This window comes from Hoplias malabaricus, chromosome Y, assembly GCF_029633855.1.
Source record: "Hoplias malabaricus isolate fHopMal1 chromosome Y, fHopMal1.hap1, whole genome shotgun sequence".
Taxonomy (NCBI): Eukaryota; Metazoa; Chordata; class Actinopteri; order Characiformes; family Erythrinidae; genus Hoplias; species Hoplias malabaricus.
Window position 1 is genome coordinate 47,893,771 of NC_089820.1, and position 20,909 is coordinate 47,914,679.

A 20,909-nucleotide genomic window follows, 5' to 3' on the forward strand; every position below is an offset into this window, starting at 1 on the left:
GCCTCATAGTGCTCTTGGAAATGTTCCATTGGTGGAGGAGAGGGGGGCTGAGAAAGGGAGGGGGGGGGCTGAAATCATCTATATGGTAATTATAAGGATGATTCTGGCAGTAACTTTGGCCGGCGTGAAAAGGTCAGCTCACTTAAAGATAGTTTATCAGTTCTCTGCACATATTCACTCCTGCGCCGCCGTTTAAACCAACACGGACGGCCTTTATTTTTCCAGCCGTTTATGCGCACCTGCAGAAAGCCCCTCCTTCAACTGAACACTGGGAGAAATGGGATTCTGAATGGAGGCAAAGACAAATTGCTTTGCTCACTGCTCTACATTGTATACTTCTTTTTCTTTCTCTCCCTCCCCTCCTGTCTCCCCTCTCATTCTATACTGTCACTGTCTTTTTCCTTTTTCCTTCCTTCCGTTTCATCCCTTTTTCTTTCTCCCATACCCACCCTCTCCTTCTTCTTCCCTCTCCCTCTCCGTATATCCCCCTCCCTCTCACACACACATACACACTCACTCTGCTTTCTAACCCTCCAACCAAAAACAACCCCACCTGACGACCGCCATCCCCCGCCCAAACCCCTCCCCTCGGCCTGTGCACGGTGGGTATTTAAAACTTGTTCAACATGATTTCATTTCATTTGGAGCACTGGCTGAGAAAACCAAATTACAGAATCAATCACACAGAAGGTCAGGCTGAGACTTCATTACAGGTATTGCATGCCTGCATCAATATCTTTCATTTATGACCGAGCCAATATGTCACAATGGCGCTCGGATAGAAAAGAAGGAGGGAAAGGGAGCGGGAAAAAGAATGGGTACGGAGGGAAAAAAATGTCGAGGTGACGGTAGGAGAAAAAAAAAAATCCACTTTAAGAAATTGATGTACAACCGATGTCAGAACTACTCAAGTTGGAAGGGAGATAACACAGAGAGAGAGAGAGAGAGAGAGAGAGAGAGAGAGAAAAACAGAAGAAAACAAGGGAGAGATAAATGAACATACAGAGAGGAATAGTGGAACAGAGAGAGAGAGAGAGGGAGATGAAAAACGGAAATCAACACACAGAGGGAAAGATGAACAGATAAAGTGTGGGGAATAGAGAAAAGAGATAAGCGGAGAGATGGAAGAACCAAGAGAGAGAAAGTGGTTAAGTATGACAGAGAGAGAGAGAGAGGGTAAGAGAAATAAAGAGAAAAATATAAACAGCAGAGAAATGAAACAGTGAGAGGGATGAAGAATGAGTGAGACTGAGAGAAAGAGGGAGGCAGGCCCAGATGAATAGAGTGAGGAACAGGGGGTGGTATTATGTGTGTGTGTGTGAGAGAGAGAGAGAGAGAGAGGTGAACAGTGTGTGAGGGAAAAAAATGAACACAGAGAGAGAGAGGTTACACAGAAAGAGAGAAAGGGAAGAGTGGAATGAACATGAGTGAGTGAATAAGAGAAATGAACAATGAGAGACAGAGAGAGAGAGAGAAAGGTGGGGGATGAACAGAGTGAGAGAGAGGTGAACAGTGTGTGAGAGATGAATACTGTACATCACTCCTTTCTGCAAGGCTGCTCATACTTTCCATTTTCTCCTCAGACCTCGCAGAAAAAGGTCCTGTCACGTTGTGAAGAATCACATTTTAAAGTGTTGGGCATTTCATCTGACAAACACCTGGCAACAAATAAAACACCTCGGAGCACTTTGCATGTGCATATCTACAGCACACACACACACACAAATCAGCCATTATTCCCTTTAAAAAAAAAAACAGGAACTAACTCTTCAGGGCAATCAAATATTACCGTTGCTAAGCAATGAGCCATTAACGTAAACAGTGCATCCGCATGCAGCCATGATATACAGCCTTCGTGTTTTCAATCTAAAGTAAACAAGATGCAAATCATAAATTTGATCCGAGCAGACATATTTAATCATCCGTTTATGTAATTAGACCACTTTGACCCTGTTGTGCTTTCCCAGCCCCTGTGTGCTGAACAGAAGAGAGGGAAAATAAGAGAAAACAAAGTAAAAATGGAAACCTATGGTAACCAACAACAAAAATAAATCCTGTATACTTGTAGCAAAAGGCAGACTTTGCAATTATATCTTTCGAGCACTTCTTTGTAGAGCAAGGGCCAGTAAATGTCTGAGCAAATACATTGCTCTGTAAAAGTCTAAGGCCATCAAAGGAAACTGGTTGCGACTCTTTATTTGAGTAGTAAGTGGATTTTTCCTTGTAAAACACTGTATTGCTTTCACCCCTTAATACCAAACCTTATTACACCCAAAGCTTATTTTGCAGCTAGATTCAATCTAAAGATATAGAATGTAATAGAACATGGATTTTCTGACATGTCATAGCAATGTAAGGTTAAAACAATATAAATAGATAAGAATATACTTATTCACACCAGCCTTTAACTACAGGATGATAGCTCCAGGGGCCTGGAGGTTGTGGGTTCGATTCCTGCTCCAGGTGACTGTCTGTGAGGAGTTGGTGTGTTCTCCCCGTGTCCGCGTGGGTTTCCTCCGGGTGCTCCGGTTTCCTCCCACAGTCCAAAAACACACGTTGCAGGTGGATTGGCGACTCGAAAGTGTCCGTAGGTGTGAGCGTGTGAGTGAATGTGTGTGTGTCTGTGTTGCCCTGTGAAGGACTGGCGTCCCCTCCAGGGTGTATTCCCTGGACCCCCCGCGACCCTAAATTGGATAAGCGGTTACAGATAATGGATATATATATATATATATATATATATATATATATATCATATATAATGGATTAGGGCTGTGCCATATCATATTGTTCGCAATAATATCGTCGGAATTTCTTTAATCATTTAAAAAACTCAATATCGTGGTATCATATTCTAACAACATCATGCAATTAGCCATAATATGGCATACGTTCTTTACATGAGTTGAAATTAATAAAAGTGTTTTTCATTGTTTCGTCATATCGCCAAGGACATCGTTATCATGAATATACCCTAAAATATTGTAATATTATAAAGGCCATATCGCCCACCTCTATAATGGATCCTATCCATTCCTTTTGGATCCACAGTGTAACAACTGCTGGCAGTTTCCTGTTCCATAACAAAATGGAGAAACAATTTTTTTTTTTAAGTGTCCATCTGAAGAACAGCAGCTACAGGTTTTGTGAAAAGAAGATCTCAGTGCTGTGGATTTGAGAAGAGGCTTTTGGACACTCCCTCTGTTGGTTGTTGGGCAGCTCTGAGAACCCGAGCGCTCCCCCACTGTGAGACAGAGGCGAGATTGAAATGAGACTGAAGGGAAACGCAGGGAGCTTGTTAAGGGAAAGTCGATTAAATAAATAATGACTTCATGTTCTGGGCTCTGTTAGTTGCTCTGCCAGCACACAAGTGTGTTTCTCTGAGCTGTGGGCTTGTAGTTAGTGGCTTGTATTTGCTCCCTCCAGCAGCCCAACGGGGATGTCGCTGTTGTAACAAAATCTCTGGTAACTTTATAAGAGGGGGGGGGAAACATACATGCATTCTTAAATAGATCGAGGTTTGGAAAGCTCAGATCAAATTATAGGGGCGTTGTCCTGTCAATTTCTTCACAGTTTTCTTGTACATTTTTTAAATTTTATTTATTTACTTGTTAAGATTAATATAAAAAAATCTTAATAAAAATGTACCACACTTCTCACTCTGCGTTAAAATATGCAAAAGTGCGTTCTCAGTAGGTATTGTGTACTTGTGTACTACATGTAGTGTAAATGGCTGTAGGAATTATTATTTTTATTATTATTATTATTATTATTAAGGCAGGAGTGGCGGCACGGTGGCGCAGCAGGTAGTGTCCCAGTCACACAGCTCCAGGTGACTGTCTGTGAGGAGTTGGTGTGTTCTCCCTGTGTCCACGTGGGTTTCCTCCGGGTGCTCTGGTTTCCTCCCACAGTCCAAAAACACACATTGGTAGGTGGATTGGCGACTCAAAAGTGTGAGTGTGTGTGTCTGTGTTACCCTGTGAAGGACTGGCGCCCCCTCCAGGGTGTATTCCCGCCTTGCGCCCAATAATTCCAGGTAGACTCTGGACCCACCGCGAACCTGAACTGGATAAGGGTTACAGATAATGAATTAATGAAAAAATTATGGCAGGAACTAATCTATTAACTTTGTACACTGTTTCTTAGAGAAATACTTGGCAAATGCCTGGGCAAATGAAGCTCGAGCTGGAACACTGGTTTATTTTTATCTGTTAGCAGTGGCTTGTGCCATAGAATATGTTCTTGGTGTTATGAAAGGATCTGAAATGCTTTAAGCGATGCTGATGTGATAATGTGTCATCACGTTAAAGAGAGGAATAGTGCAATGGTTTGTAAGCTTGGTTGCTCTTGCAGACTGTCTTTGATTTGGAGATGTTATGACGTGTTATGAGATGAGTGAGAATAATATACAGCTTAGTGTGGATGTGCCCTTTAGACTAATAGTCCATTCTCTCCAGCGAAGAACGAAAATATAATTTAGGAGGTTCTCAAACCTCTGAGTAAGGGGAAATTCAAATTTAAGGCACTATGCAGAGTTCAAGACACTATTGCTACTGGTGTTCTTTGCACTATTGCTATGCTTTAGTGTATGACATATGCTAACTGCAAAGTGTACATTTCCAATATTTGTTAGCCACATTAGCCTTTTACCACTTTACCAATGATAATGAAAAGTTGGGTAAAATTGCTTAAGCATTGTGATTTAGTATGAGGAGCTATTTTTTTAAAATCACATTTAATTAAAATGGAGCAGCTGTGAATCTTTCACAGGGAAAATGAATGACAGACCTGGAAAAAAGGAGAGAAAGAGAGAGAGATCCAGAGGGAGTGCAAACAGACAAAGCCACCAGGCAAAGAGCAAAGGGCCTGTATTCTCCCAAACACTCTTTAATAGAGTCCCGACACAATCAGAGGCGCAGGCTGGTGACGCGTCTAAAGAGGAATAAATGTTTGAGAATCAGATCTAATCCCTGTGCAGCTCCGTGAGAACGGCCCGACCCATAATTGTGTCAAGGTTCCGTTTTTCCTCCAGATGTAGACGAGCCTAACTGACCATGAAATGAAAATCCTTTTTAAAAAAAAAAAAAAAAAAAAAAAAAAAAGCCTTCCGGCGGTCACTTTCACTGTGCAGATATTTTAAAAGCAGCGATTATTTTTACATGCCGGCAGCAGCAAAGAAAAAAGCCGTAAAATTTGATGGTGCCTGTCCATTTGGGAATGCGGATAAATATCTGTAGCACTGCTGCTGTTTTTTGTACATAAAGATTATGCTTTGTTTTTTTTTTTTTTTTTTTTTTTTTTATGAGAAATGGCTTTTTGTGACCCCACTGCTTGTATTGTGTTGAATGCTATTGCAATTTACAAGAACCCATTAAAGAAAAAAAGAGGAAAGAAAAAAACACGAAATGCACACATCAGCTCAGCTCCTATGACCTTTCATGCTTTCTTATATATTCATATTTCTGTGACAGAGATTTCATTTCTGTAATAGCAGCGTTTAATATAACTAGTCTAGCCGTGACATTTCCCTCTCTCACTCCCCAACACATTCATATTGCTGTGGCATTTAGGAGCCACTCCTCTTTTTTTTTTCTTTTTGAATTAGCCATCATAACAGCTCAATCATAAAACATTATCGTTATGAAGCGAAGGAACGCCTGCTCCAACGCTCTATTCCATGTCACTTTTCATAACAGCGAGAGGTGAAGGCAATATATTCATATATGGATTTGACCTTTATGAATGGTGTCTTTATCCCCACATGTGTTATATACACAACATTGGTTAAAGGTTCCTTCCAAATATCCAGGAGCAAGCATTCCAAAACCATGAAGACAACACCTCAAGTAAAACAACCGAGACTTCAATGGACGTAGATTGAACGGACAGGATTTAAGATCTAATCCTGAGAGATTAGCCAAATCTAATGCTAATCTCTTAGCATAGTAATGTTAAACACTAACAGGGGTTTTAAACACCTGGATTCCACTAGCCATGCAGTTTCACCAATTAGGTGTAATTTAGTGGATTTTAATAAGTATCTAAAGCCATGTCATGCATGAATCCATAAAGGTAGATTTAAAGGGGATATATTATTTTTTTTAAATAATAATTAGCATTAGCGCATTAATTTGGGGATCTGGCACATATACCTACCCAACAAGTGTGAAATGAAACAACCCAGTCAGTTTTAACCTAAAATAAACGAGTTGTTCTGATTGTATGCTGCCTCTTACATGCAGTTCCAATCACAATCACAGTCTCTCCATTCGCAGTGCTGGACATGGGTTTATGTGAGAGTGCAAAGGCAAGGTTAAATGGAGTAAGACAAACACAACAAATGCAGAGATATAAATGTACTAATTAAATATGGTGAAAACACAAACAGAGAAAAAAGAGAACTAAGCAAAAATGGCTAAAAGCCAGAGATGCAGCCCCTCATTCCTGGACACTCGTGCTGTGCTGAGCTGAACTGAGCGGTGGCTCGCTGTCATTTAAAGAGACAGGTGCTTTATATGAACAGGGCTGTGGTGGTGTTTGAACTTTAAGAAAAAAGAACTGTGTTAACTTGTGGGAAAAATGGTACAATGTGCTTCCTTATGAATAGCTAGAGGTCTCAATCAGATTAACAGCTGTAGTTAGTTATAGCCACATTACATCTATGACTGCTCAGTGTGCAGCGTATCTGCTGCCTGAGCTTTTCACTTGAATGGTTCTATTTTTGCTTTTAATAATGGAAGCATAAGCCAGATTTTATACATACGTAGAATAATGACACAAGCTTATAACTTAGGGACTGTTTAAACAGCTGTCCTAAAGTAATCAGCCAGGGGAGCTGAAGGTGTTTTTCATTTATTTACCCCCATCCGAGCTGGTTTAGAGTTTATTTTTTAATGCCAGAAGCTATTGGTAAACACAATACTGATCGAACACTCACCACGGGGATTCCATTGTTGATAGCCACTCCCTCCTGCTCCATCAGGTTTCTGGAGATGGTGATGGAGGGCAGTTCCAGACTCTGAGGGGGAAACTGAGGGGTGAAGGGACCCCGCTGTGCGTTAGCATGTTCGGGCAGCACGGGAAAGGGAGAGCCCCCTTCCTGCATCCCCAGCCCGGACTCTGTCTCTGGAGGAGGAGTGATAGGGGGGATCTCAAACTCCTCATCACCCAGATTTGGAGTGTGGAACGTCTGTGAGAGAGGGGAAAGAAAGACACACAAGTGAATATTACATGTTTTATAATCTGCCAATTTGGTATTGATATGTCTCACAATAATTAATTGAATGCAAAACACCCTGGTCACATTAAAGAGTTTGTTGTGATTCTCAGATATGCACATCATATTAGAACATCTCCCCTTCCTACAAACTGCCCTTTGAACATTTCCAAACCTCACCAAACGGTGACAGAATATCAGCACTTATTAGAAGAGCTACAAGTGAGACGTAATTCAAGAAAATGTAAGAAGAATTGTTTCAAGGTGTGTGCACCGAGGAGGATTTGTACTCTGACAATGCTGAGACAGTGCAGTTATTCTGGGTTCTTATTAAGCTTCCCATGGAGTTCCAATTTAAAACCACTTGGAAAACATATGCTTCGACTTGTAATATTAGCACTGTGATTATCTGGAGCTTTAGCTTTATAATGCTCCATGCCTACAAATCTGACCCACAAAAATGTTTTCTGGGTTGTAGTGAGGGGTGGGGGTGGGGCTGGGGGGGAGCACTAAGCCAAGCAATTTAATTCTCACAAAAGAAATCTAAACTGCAACTCTTCCACTGGTGCAGTCCAATGAAAGAGCACAGGAGAGAAAAGAGACATCAAGCCATGTAATATCATGCTGCCATCATGTTAGAGACTGCTGGGATGAAAAAAAAGAGAGAAAGAGAGAGAGAGAGAGAAGGGGGTGGGCTTTAGAACACATTTTCGCAGATGATTTTAGCTGGTCAGAAGTGTTTCGCTTTGTTCCTCACACTAGCGGCCGTAAATCTGCTCATCAAAGCGGCCTAATCCTGCAGCCCAAGAATTAAACTCCACCGTCATGCTTAATTTACTTAGTCTGGCTTCTTAGAGATGGAATTTCTCACCTGCATGTACTCCGTTTTGATCAAGACGTTCTTACTCTGTATCTCTTTGGTTCTCTCTCCACCTGTCACTCTCTCTCTATCCTACTTGCTGTGTAGGTGATTCCAGGTTGTATATGCGCACATTTTCTCCCTTGCTTTGACTTTTTCCCTCAGAAATTACAAACTGTAACTATTACATCCTATTTCGCAGACTGAGAAAATCCTGGAAATTGCATATGAGTGCATCCCTAATTCCTGGCTATCTTGGATTTGTATGAGTTTTGTTTTGTGTGTACACAGTTCTTGTTACAGCTTCAGGCAACACAAACTCATAATGCTCTTCCCAGGCAAAAAGACCCTATAAGTTATTAAAGCTCAATTGCTGTGTTATTATTCTTTTTCAGCTTGTGAAACCGGTCTTAACTACCTTCCAGTCCCGTATTCTCAGTTCCCCTCGCCTCTGCTGCTTTTGCAGAAGCATTTTCCGCACAGCAGGATTATCTCTGTTAGATTCCCAGAGAGGGTAAGCGTAGTCCAGGACAATACTGCATTGTCCACTGCAGAGAAAATGTAGTCCAGGAGTAGGTTTAATCTTTAGACGACCGTATGGGTTTTCAAAACTGTGCAGCGTGTTTTTAGAAAACTACTCACTTACTCAAAAACTAATGTTTGACAAAAGGCTCCACAAGGGGCACTGTTCTGTTTTTTTGTGTTGGTGAGACTGAGCATGTGTCCAAAATGGCTCCCTATACACGATTCCCTGAATTACCCACTATACAGTGCACTGTTATAGGGAACTGAACTCAATTTTGGACCCAACCTCCTGTGGGTTCTTTTTTTTACCAAACAATGCAGTGGATTATGGGTATTCGTTATTGACTTATGTATATGGGTTGTACACTATTTATTTCAGTGCACTGTGGGATTGTCAGGGTGCACCTAAAATGGCCTACTATGTTTTGAACACTATTACAAACTGGCACAACCCCTAAATAGTGCACTTTATAGGGAATAGGGAACAGTTTCTGACAAAGTGTTGTTATACCTCGTTAAATATAATCAGTATTTCACTGAAAAGTTTGTTTGCTCCAGACTGATGAATATATTGCTCAATATTACTTGAAATGAACTGAGATATACTGTAAACAATACATGGTCCTGTTGTTTTAGCATATGTCATGCCGTACACAGTTATGCTTAAAGACTCTAGCATTACACGCAACGTGTCTTTAACTAAAGTTATTAGCTAAGTGAAAAAAAGTTTTCCTTTGAGCTTTGAACAAACGTATTTACAGCTTTTAGACTTTTTGTTTATTTGTTTGTCTTTTCCTGTTAAAGTGTTACAACTTTGAAGTGACACTACTTTGTTTCAAAGCCAGTGGCGCACACATTAAATATTTATGAGATAGGTGAGAAGAAACAGGTGAGAATTCCCCTCCCCATTGTCGAAGCTAATGGTCCGTTAGTCTGCCCCCCCGCAAACACACACCAGTCAGTTTAGAAAATGTAGAGCCGAGATAATATGAACCTTTTTACAGTTCATTGAAAATTCATGTTCATGATTCCGAGCAACTTAAGCTTAACTGAGCAGGAATATGCTGACACACTTTCTGATTAATGCATAAACATGATTGTCTTGCTTGCTTTACTGCACACACACACACACACACAAACATATATTCACACAAATGTACACAAATTTGTTCATGTCTTGACGAGCACTGATGACTTCCAGCACCAACTATTCCAAAATGTTCCACCCATACTCTCTCTCTCTCTCTCTCTCTCTCTCTCTCCTTCCCTTCCTGGCTCGATACCAATGTTTACGTTTCTCGGCTGTTAGCTGTTATTTGGTCAATATCAATGTGCTGAAATGGAGCTGTGTGTTACTGTGTTTTATATAACTGCATAAAAGATGGATCAGGCTACTTTCTTGTTCCTTGCACTTTTTATTTTATTTATTTATCTTTTAAGCGAGTGTCTGAGATTATCCAGAGTGCATTTTAAATCAGTACTCTCTTTTTAGTACTGTTTCATGAGAGTTACAATAAAAGCAGACTATTGTTTCATGTTGTTGTGTTTTTTGAAAATGATAGTTTTGACAGAAAAAGAATAAAAATTCAATGAAGTTTCTCTCTCTTGCTTACTCTGCTTTTTCTATGGCTAGATTCCAGTATTTAGCTTCCTTTGCTACTCCTGTAGCTAGGAGCATGTGCAGAAGCGGCTCTGTGTTCATCAGCACTGGAGCTGGATGCTTGCAGCGTGTAGGACATATTAACATTGCCCCCAGCCAAAAGGGTTTAGATATATACACAACACTTCAGCTTCCAGCCACAGTGTCAGTGTGCTCATTATTCCCTCCCTGTGTTCCAATCAAAACACAGTGTTAAAACACATGTCAAAAGACAAGCAAAAAACACATAAAACGGTCATAGAGACGGGGGGGATATCTCACAGAAAATTAGGAGGACACTGTCAAACTGGGAAAGAAAGAAAGAAAGTGGGGAAGTATGTCATACTGGTAAACAATTCAAAAGGGCAAAAGAAGAAGAGAGGGGGGGGGTGGAAATGAGGGTATTCTTTTGCTTTGCCCCATGACCTTTCTCTGTGAATAAGACCTGCACTGCCAGCATGTTTTTACAATAACAATGAGAGAGAATAGGAGAGAGAGAGGCAGAGAGAGATAGAAAGAGAGAAAGTGTGTGGCTATGTGTGTGTGTGTGTGTGTGAGAGAGAGAGAGCATTGCCCCCTGACCTACATATCTCTAAAACACGAACCTAAGCAAAGCATCAGATACAGCTTCCAAAGGCCGCACATTGCGTCTCTTTGGTATTGTTTTATTTTTTTGGAGCGCAAACACAACAAACATGGCCGTGACCTTTAGGAATAACAAAGCACAGGCTGCTGAAGGATAGAGAGGGATGAAGACAGAGAGGGAAATAAAAAAGATCTGAGAGAGAGAGAGAGAGAGAGAGAGAGAGAGAGAGAGAGAGAGAGAGTGAGAGAGTGAGAGAATGAGAGAGATGTACAATGCCTGTAGTTGTTCCTGTTGTCCCACTGCTAATGATGATCCAAATGAACATCTGCTGCAGGAGACAGTGCAGGTTTGTGTGTAAATGTGGATTGAGACATGTGCGTGTGTGTGCGTGTGTGTGTGTTCTGTGGGGATGGTGTGTCTGGTGTTGGGAGTTGTCAGCTGTCAGTATCACTGTGTCAGGGTGTTGTGTTGGAAAGAGGTGCGAGACGGGGACTGCTTTCTGTAATTCACTACGACTACTACTACTACTACTACGGTACATTACTCCAAACTGTGTGAGTGTGTATGTATTTGTTTACATGACATCACTGTCAATAAATAAATAAATAAATAAAACCCAACAACAACTTGCTCTATAATGTCTACATATGTGTGTTATGTGTCTAATGTATTTATTGTATGTATTTGTTTGTGTATATATGCTTATATGTGCGCAATGCTGCCTTTCTTGTTGGATGCCCTTTGATTTGGCGTGTGTGGGCTCATTCAGAATCAGTTCTGGATGACTAATGGGTGAATTATGTGTTTGTGTCTTATTTGAATGTCTCTGAATGATTAGCTGCGTTAAATCACATTTTTACATAGAAAATAAACCCAACAATAGCATCCAGAACGTTTTGACATGAAGAGAAACCTCAGAAATAGACACAACAGCGTTATAGGATTAAACATTATATACTGGGACATATGTATGACCTTAGATAAATGACTTGACATTAGATTAAACAAGCGTGTGTGTGTGTGTATGTTTGTGTGTGGAGAAATAAATAAGATCATTGCACTGGGTCATTCTCTCCATCTCTGTAACTGACCTTGCTTTGAGCTAAATGTGATCTCACAATCTGTGCTTTAACAGTGAGCTCTGCCAATAAAACAAACTAAAGCTGCACAGCATGACTTCCCTTGTACATATTTTAAATGCTGCTCAGGAGATTGCACTGTAAAGAAGGACATTGTAGCAAATCAGAATAGCACAATAAAGCCATTCCACCAGCAAACACAGTGGTTTAACCCTCCAATGGCAGTTATTTCCAGTGCTAATTTGGTTTACTGGCATTAAAAGATCGTGTTCCCTTTTTGCTACTGTTCTAGGAAGGCTTTAAATCTGATTATGAAACATTGCTATGAGGATGTGATGGCGTTCAGCCTTGAGAACATTACGGGAATCACAAATGCCAATCCAACTCATTCCAAGCATACTGAATTGTGGTTTATTATGCTAGAAAACGCGGTTCCATTTATCCACAACCCAATACCTGGGGCTTTATATCCTATAGGACATGATGACCTTGTGCAGCTACTCCAGAGTGCCCTGTTTCACTTCATGCTTTACTGTGGAGAAAAGCGGTGCGGGCAGAATTCAATGTGTCCACAATGTGTGCACCTGAATGCAAACAAACACAGTAATTATAAGGAGTGTCTACATCCTGTTGGAGTTATAGTGTATAATAAAGAAGGCCTATATAGTGTTTTATCCATCTGGGCAAGCAGAGTTTTATATATGGGTAATACAAGTGTGGAAAACAAAAGTGTCAAAAGGGCTCTTTGTGCAGTGACATAGAACCACTTTTGGTTTTCTAAAGAGACTTAAAGAGAAACTTAAAAACGTATAACCATCACAATGAATCTTTTAAATTAATTTATTGAATTTAAAGTCATTTATAATTTCTCCTGTTGTCCTTCTTAATATTAAAAGCCATTTTACTGACACCCAGCAGCCCGTGTCACAGTCTCAGAGACTCTGTTGTAACATTGGTTTAAACATGGCCGCTCTCACGCTGAAGCCTCCACTGTGTGGTGCATAAACTGCTGCATTACTGCAGCTACTGCTTCTCTATTAAACCTTCATATAAAGTAAAGGTTCTAAGAAGAAGTCTGGTAAACTGGTGAAGAACCCTCATATTATGAAAATAATTCTTATATACAATAACGGTTCTTTAGGGACCCAAACATTTTTTATGTGGCTCTGCCCAAGACCAATTTTTTTTAAAGTGTTTACATTCAGCTATCAATGTCTCAGACATGCAGAGATCACAAAGCAATATCCAGAGTCTCTCCATAAAGCTGGTAATCTAATTCAGAAGAGCAATAACCAGCACTTGTCAGAACGGCAGTGTGTTGCAATTACGTCGTACAGTGGCAGAGCGGATCGATGGAATAGAGCTTCCAGTGTCAGGAAAGCAGAGAGTACAGCGCTCCTCAAATGACAACATGGTGGTAAGGGTCTTGCAGATTTGGTCTCCCTGAAATCCATCTCAACATATTTACGAGCAGTGTCGTGTGGGTAATCTGATTGGCTGCGATAGGAGATACTGCCAAATGGAACTAAATGTGACTCTGTTGCTTTCAGTACGGATGAAACCGGAGCAGAAGTCTTTAACGTGTAAGCAAGTGTAATTTATGTATAATATAATGTAATGTATGTATAATGGCCATTATTATCATTTAAAAGAAGGCTGCCATGGTACAGTTTTTCTTTCAGTACTGAAACTTTAAGTATCAGCAGATAAAGAGGCGAATACAAACCTTTACAAAGACCCATTTCAAATTCAAGCATGTCACTTACCATGACCATGTAAGCATTACCAGGCTCTAAGTACTCAACCAGTCTAGAATAAATATCAGATCAAAATAACAATTAGATCTAAATTTATGGGGTTTTTTTTGGTTTTGTTCTGTTTTGTGTGCCCCCCACCCCCACCACCCCTTTTCCAAATTTGCTGTTCCACTGAGTTATCTGACCATATACCAGTGCTGGGTATTAGTCTGGTTGCAACTCTCAAGAATAACGTAATATACATGTCTTTAGGAATATGCTTTAAACTGGTCTGTTGTGCACAATGTAATATTAAAAGTGTTTATTTGTTCAGTGCTTTTATGACAGAAGAGGGAGATTGCCTCATTCATCCAGCACTGTCTTATGCCTCCAGTCAGTTCGCATTGTTTCCGAGTCATAATAGTTCTGTTGGAAGAAAAGGAGAACACTATATGCAAATGACAACCATGTGCATGCAAAGCATAAGGCTGCAACTTGGATGTGAACTGTTTATTTCCGTAAATGTAAAAAGCAGAGCAATCTAGTTTGGTTTAATGCCGAGAAGATCCAGCAGAACCCTCCCCAATCCCCCCTCTCTCTTTCTGTTGACACTTTAAGTAGATTAACGAAGCATTTGGACGCACCAAAAACCCATCACACTGTCAAATTACACCACATAGAAGAGCAAAGTCTTCTTAATGTCTCTTTAGGTCAAGTTACATGAAACAAAACACACAAAAAAATAAAATAAATAAATACGCTTAAACATTTCCAGCAATTCTGCTTCTTTTAATTCCACAGTAATGTACTGCAGCAGCGTGGCATCTGCTTCGTGGAGGGGGAAACAGTTGTTCCTTTTGATAAAATGGAAATGAAGATAGAACTACCAGTCTATTGCTGTTCTAGGGGTCTCACAGCTGGGCTTTCCTCAATGTTTGAGCATCACAGAGAGGCTTGGCATGGCCTAGAAGTGCTCTTCTAACAGCCAAGTCCTGGGAGATGATCACAGTGTAAATGAATATTTTGGCAAAAAATATATATATATATTTATGCTAATTCATACTGTTGTCCTCTAAATGTTCTCAATTAGCCAAGATGTTTGATATTTGGATCATGTTATTATACGACGTAAAATGCACCATGGTACAATCAAAACTCAACCTTCAGGAAGGTGGCCACTGGTGTTTTTAGCTAGGAAGCATAGCATGTGAGTATCAAAAACCTCTCATGATCTGAACACACAGCTACAAACATTCAATAATGTGATTTGCTCCAAATAAAAACCTAAATGTTCAGTAAGGGGGATTCTGTAAATGATATATTTACCCAGACTAGTCCTTTAAGCCGACAGGGGCTAATACTATCACATTGTTCGATGTTCTTCTGCATGATCCTTGCATGGGGAGGATGTAATGTGCCAAAATGCTTATACCAACACTATAAGGATTTGTTCTGTATTATTTAGGATGTTTGGGGTGTCTTCTCACTAATGCAACAGAAAGGCACTGAAAACCTGAAAGAGGTCCAGGGACAGTTCTGCAGAGTGTGAGGTACAGTGTGTTAGAGACCTGAGATTGGGTTATACATGAGGAACAGTTACTCAAGCTCAAAGCTATAAAACCAGTGCAGTCTCTCATCTTACAATGCAATCACACAGTGTTAGTGAAGCACGTCAGAGCTACAGGGGTGGAGAATTTATGATATATGTATTTCAATCACACTGGCAACCTCTGTGGCAGTCTTTGTGAGTGAGTGAGTGTGTGTGTGTTAGTGAGAGAGAGAGAGAGAGAGAGAGAGAGAGAGAGAGAGATGCAAAATAAGAGAGAGAGAGGTAAAGATAGAAGGAAGAAAGGGCTTAGAGGGGTAGACAAAAGAATAAAGAAAGACAGTGGGAGAGAAAGAGAGTAGATGGTGTGTGTGTGTGTGTGTGTGTGTAAGAGAGAGGGAGAGAGAGATCTCACCAATTGGAGGTAGAGAAAATAAATAAAGAACGATGGACAAACACAGGGGAAGGAAAGAGAGCAAGAGAGGTAGAGGGAAGAGCTGAGAGCAAAAAAAGGAAATATAAAACAGTAAAAATAAACTGACTTAAGTAAGGAAGGTTGTGAACCAAACTGAAATTTTATTTTATTAATTATGTTCATATAAAACACTGATGTGTATGTACACACAGTGTGTGTGTGTGTGTGTGTGTGTGTGTGTGTGTGTGTGTGTGTGAGTGTGTGTGTGTGTGAGTGTAAAAAAAGAGAAATCCTGAGAATCCAAGAAGAAATTATATCCTTTTATCTTTTTTTTTTGTTAAATTATAAAAGCCTGTTTGCATTTCCCCTTCGATTTATGCCTCTATGTGAATACATAAACAGGTTTTTACATCTTCAACTTCGACAGCACCATCTTAGGCAGGCAGAAGCCAGCAGCCTCAGCACATCAACCATCTGGTGTTTACTCCACCTTAAACTCATCTGCGCATCTAGTTACAAACTCGTTTTACCTGTGTTCAAAGCACAGAGCCCTCACTGAAATAACGCCTGTGTCCTCTGCACCCAGGACTAATGCACGACCCAACAGTTGTATCACTGCTTTATAAAGTCAGTCTTGTTTATAGGCCAGTGTGGGTCTGAGCTGCTGGCAAATGAGAGCTGTCACATCTCCCTTCTGTGTTCTCTGGGCTTTTTTACAGTTCCATGTCTCAGAATATTAATTCTTCACACCTTCCTGATGGCGAGAGTCACTGTTATCTGTAATACTGACGTTCTTCTTTTCCACACCTGTATGCATGTACACAACGGTGAGATTACATTTATCAAACACTCTGGCGTTATCTGGATTTAATAATGCATAAACAATATATGCATAATAACATGAGCGCCATGTGAATTCATGTTCTCTAGAAAGATAGAGAAACATTAAATACCTTTGGGATGAGCTGGAGTGAGCTTTTGTTCCAGAACTCAGCATCGATCATTCAGCATCAGAACCTACTAACCTCTACTAATGTTCTAAGGGTCCAGGACACTGAAACCGTGACTGGATTTTGACCAACAACTGATGATAGATGTAATATATAATGCAACAGTAACCATATCATGATAAAACATTTGTATTTGTTCTACCCCGCCCCCCAATACAAAGAATTAATTAAAAAATATATTATTTTAACCTGTAATTTATCACCGAATGTTGTTGCAATCATTAAAAGTACTGAATATAATTTGTGTTTTGTTGATTGTGTTGTTCTTAAATGATTCTGAAATTTAAAAATCCATTTAAAAGATTCAGTGGTGGGTTACTGAGAATCAATGGACCACCTCTGGCAGAGTTTCCCTATGATAGAGCCACGGAGCCCTTTTTTAAAAGAGAAGTCACTGAAAATTAAGTGCTGCAAGCCAGGCTGCAGTCTATGAACCTAAAATAAATAGTGTGTTAAATTTTAAGTAGGTTTGCTAGGCACTGCATTGTATACAAATACAACTTACAGGTTATCATAGTGTTAATCCAGGTCATTGTAGAGGGTCTGCATATATGAAAACTCGTCACCAGAATCTAATTAAATGGTATTCAATATGGAAGAATGTACCTGAAAAGTTACGTTCATGAAAATCACAGTTCTGCAGAAGATTACGACAGTTATATAAATCAGAGGTGTGATTCATGTAGAAAGATGAAATGGAAGCTTAAACGTATGTGTACTCTAAAGGTATTACCTATAAAACAATGGACAAATTGTGACAGATAAAAGTTAGTAGGTATTTTACTCTTAGAACTCACAAAGAAAGTGTGATGTATCCTGAAAAGATCCACAAAGGCTAATTTATTTATCCAGCCAAAACTACCAGCGTATTAACTTTCTTGGCTCGAGGCTTCATCACTGAACACTGTGTACCGTACACTAAGTTACTTATAGTACTGACATAATACACAGCAATTAGGTGTTTGGTTGCTTCTGATTGGTCTGACTCACCTACTGGCTCTTCACCAGGTTCTGTGTTATTATCTTTGTTAAATTACTCCTCTTAAAACTGGCTGCTGGCTATTAAACTGCTGCTCTTGCAATTTGAAAATTATACTACATCCTTTTATGATTGTGATATTAAAAGGATTTCAGTAATAGTTGCCATCTTAGTGGTCAGGAGATTTGATATCAACAAGAACCATTTACATTTATGAAATATGGCAAGAGCAACTATCAAATCTGAGCTCTACAGATGTAGAATAACACAGTCTTTGGAGACTTGCCCGGCCCAAGGACCCTTTAATGATATGGTACGATGTTCCTGATCAAGCTGGGCCTCTTGGTCGTCTGTGTAGAGATCAGCTATGTTTTCCACTACACTACAGCAGTCAATAGAAAACAGCAACATTCCCAGTCCTTTAGCTGACTGAGACGTCTTTATTTAGCTACCCGAAGAAGAAATCAGAAAGGTGACTAGCCCTCCGAAAGTGCTTCAGTCAAGGTCCCACTAGTAATTATATTCACCAGCACTTTCCATCCATTTCCATGACTGTTTAAATATTTGTTTAGACACGGCATGTAAACTTCCCTGTTTGTTGATTTCTAAAAAAAAAAAACAAATAATGCAGAAAAGTCTAATACGTGAAAGTGCACCAACTTTTTCCCTCAGAACAGTTTGGATACACTTGTTCTTGAGGAGAAGCCATGTTAGCTGCAGTGTCTGGGAAATTGGACAGCCATAGAGAACCATTTTAATATGTGAGTCTCTGTCACAGCTTCAGTTTGAGAGGGAGAAGTGCTTAGTGAAACCAACACTGTACTGTATATTCTACCCTAAAACATTGCCATGGGGGTTTGAGTGTTCCTCCTGCCAAAACAGCCCAAAGGAAAGATCTCTGGGAACGGTACGGCAAGTAAAGACAGCAATTATCATTAAAAATGATCTTCGGCTCATGTGGCAATGCAGAGTTGAATCTGAAGAGGACGACAAATACAGGTCTCGTTTTGGAGCTAACAAAACTTGACCCGTTGATGTACCCAGCTTTGTTTTTTTTTTTGACAATGAAAGCTAATGAGCTTTTTTTCCTAGTGTTGGTGTCGCAGTGAGAAGCTACTCACGTCGCCGCCTGCAAGCAGAGCCCCGTTTGCATCAGCCATGTTCATGTAGTTGTTGTTGTTCCCAAACTGAAACACAAAAGCAAGAGTGAAAATGTTAGTCATTTTACATCATTCCCACACTAAGAAAAGCAGTGATTTTTTTTTTTTGCTTAGAACAGTACAGCAGTCTTTGGTGACCAGGGGAACAGCAGGAGACAAAGAGACTGCACACTTTCTGAAATGTTATAAGGTTTGCTTTGCATTATAAATAGTGAGAGCTCTCACTCTCTTTCTCTCTCTCTCTCTCACTGACTCTCTCTCACACACACACACACACACACACACACTAGGGCTGTGCCATATCGTATCATTCGCAATAATATTGACATAATTTTTAAAATGATTGAAAAAAGTCAATATCGTGATGTTGTGATATTCTAACATTTACCTAACGATGTCATGCAATTAGCCAAAATACGGCATACGTTCTTTACATGAGTCGTTTAGGCACAGAGAAGTACGGTGGAAAGTGGCTCTGAATGATTGAAATTACATTTATAATAAAATAGTGTGCAATAGTGTGTTAGTGAAATTAATAAAAGTATTTTTCATTGTTTCATCATATCGCCAATGATAACGTTATCATGAAAACACCCTAAAAAATCGTGATATTATTTTAGGGCCATATCGCCATAGCACACACACATTTCTCTTCTTTTACATGCAGGAGTTCCCACAGTTCACCTAATCCACTGTTCAGTACTGACACAAATTAAGGGAAAACGAATGGAATGAACACAAGAGTGAAGCTGAAATGTCTGAAATGCATGTTATTAATGTTTATCAACTCAGAGGGCAATGCCATCCCAGCACTGCATTGTTTGCTTTCAGTTATGCTTCATTTTTAATGTGTGTGTGTAATTGTGTGCTGTAGAAATACACTGTATTTGCCCATAAATCAACACCGTATAGCAACCGATTAATCATACTGTATACCCCTGTATACTTTTATAAGGCCTAGATATGTGAAATGTACTCTCCTATAGAACCAGTAAAGTTGCCAGTGCCAAAGGCAATTTGCCATTTTATGTAAATGAAACAGACAACAGTTTCTTTGACTCAGATAAGACTGTTTGACATATTGTTATCTATAGAAACACACAAAAGTACATCCTGTAGATTAAAAACAACAGCAGCCTTGAAGCCTGTAATTTAGCCTCTGTTTATACATCTATTACATAAGGTTGTATTTTCATGACTTGAGTGAAAGTCTGGACAAAGCTGAAATGTCTTCAATCCTTTTTATAGCTTTATACTAATTAGAAATACTTTTTAAGCAAATAAAATGTACATGAATAGCACAGTTAATAAATTTTATAGATGTGAAGTCAAACTGACATGAATTTAAACTGATTTCAAAGTTCTGAACTCCAAACTTGTTTATGGTAGTTCACACTCAAGAAACACGCATATATATATATATATATATAATTTCAGATAAAATGATCTAACATCTAAACAAAAAAGTAGATAGAAAAGGCTTGCAAGTGTCAGGTGCAATAATAAATCCCCTGTGGGTGAGGCATTAGATTTATTGCCTACGTTCATCCACACTTGTTTGGAAATCTCTTTTTTATTCCAGTATAGAGGCCATCACACTGACAGGTAAGAACAATGCAAGAGCATCATAAAGAATTAAGGGGCGGCAGCTGGAGGGGCCAGAACAGTGGGCCCCTCAGAGACCAAGCCAACGCACACACAGACACACAAACACACACACACACACACAAAACCATCCTCACATGAGCCCTGAGGCACAACACAGAGTTTCCTCAGTATGTCTTTATGTGTTTAATACAAACTCATTTCTGTACTCTGAGCCAGTAGAAGAATTAAAGCATTTGCTTTCTCTCTTTCTTGTGAAGGACAAACAATAGCAGGAACAAATGAAGATGAGAAGAAAAGAAAGAAAAAGAGAGCAGCATTCATTTTTCCCTGCTGCTTTGTTATAGCCACCTTTTCTTCTGAGTGGTTAGTATGCGAATGTAATTACCGAAGAAACTGTAGCTAATCAACTGCGAATGGTATCCATTAATTAGTCTATGCCCTGGAGAGAGAGAGAGAGAACGAGAGAGAGAGAGAACGAGAGAGAGAGAGGAAGAGAGAGAGAGAGAGAGAGAGAGCTTGAGAGGGAGTGGAGAATTAGAGAAAATAAGAGAAAA

General features: G+C 39.8%; 1 protein-coding gene across 1 annotated transcript in view; it reads right to left on the reverse strand.

Annotated features, from left to right (window-relative positions):
- The window catches only part of LOC136678808 (TOX high mobility group box family member 3-like), a 72,137-nt gene that overhangs the window by 14,435 nt on the left and 36,793 nt on the right, over nucleotides 1-20,909 (reverse strand). The window contains exons 2-3 of the mRNA XM_066656948.1: nucleotides 18,709-18,774; nucleotides 6,935-7,186 (exon numbers count right to left, since the gene is read on the reverse strand). Of these exons, the coding sequence (XP_066513045.1) occupies nucleotides 6,935-7,186; nucleotides 18,709-18,774 (318 nt within the window). The remainder of the gene's footprint in view (nucleotides 1-6,934; nucleotides 7,187-18,708; nucleotides 18,775-20,909) is intronic.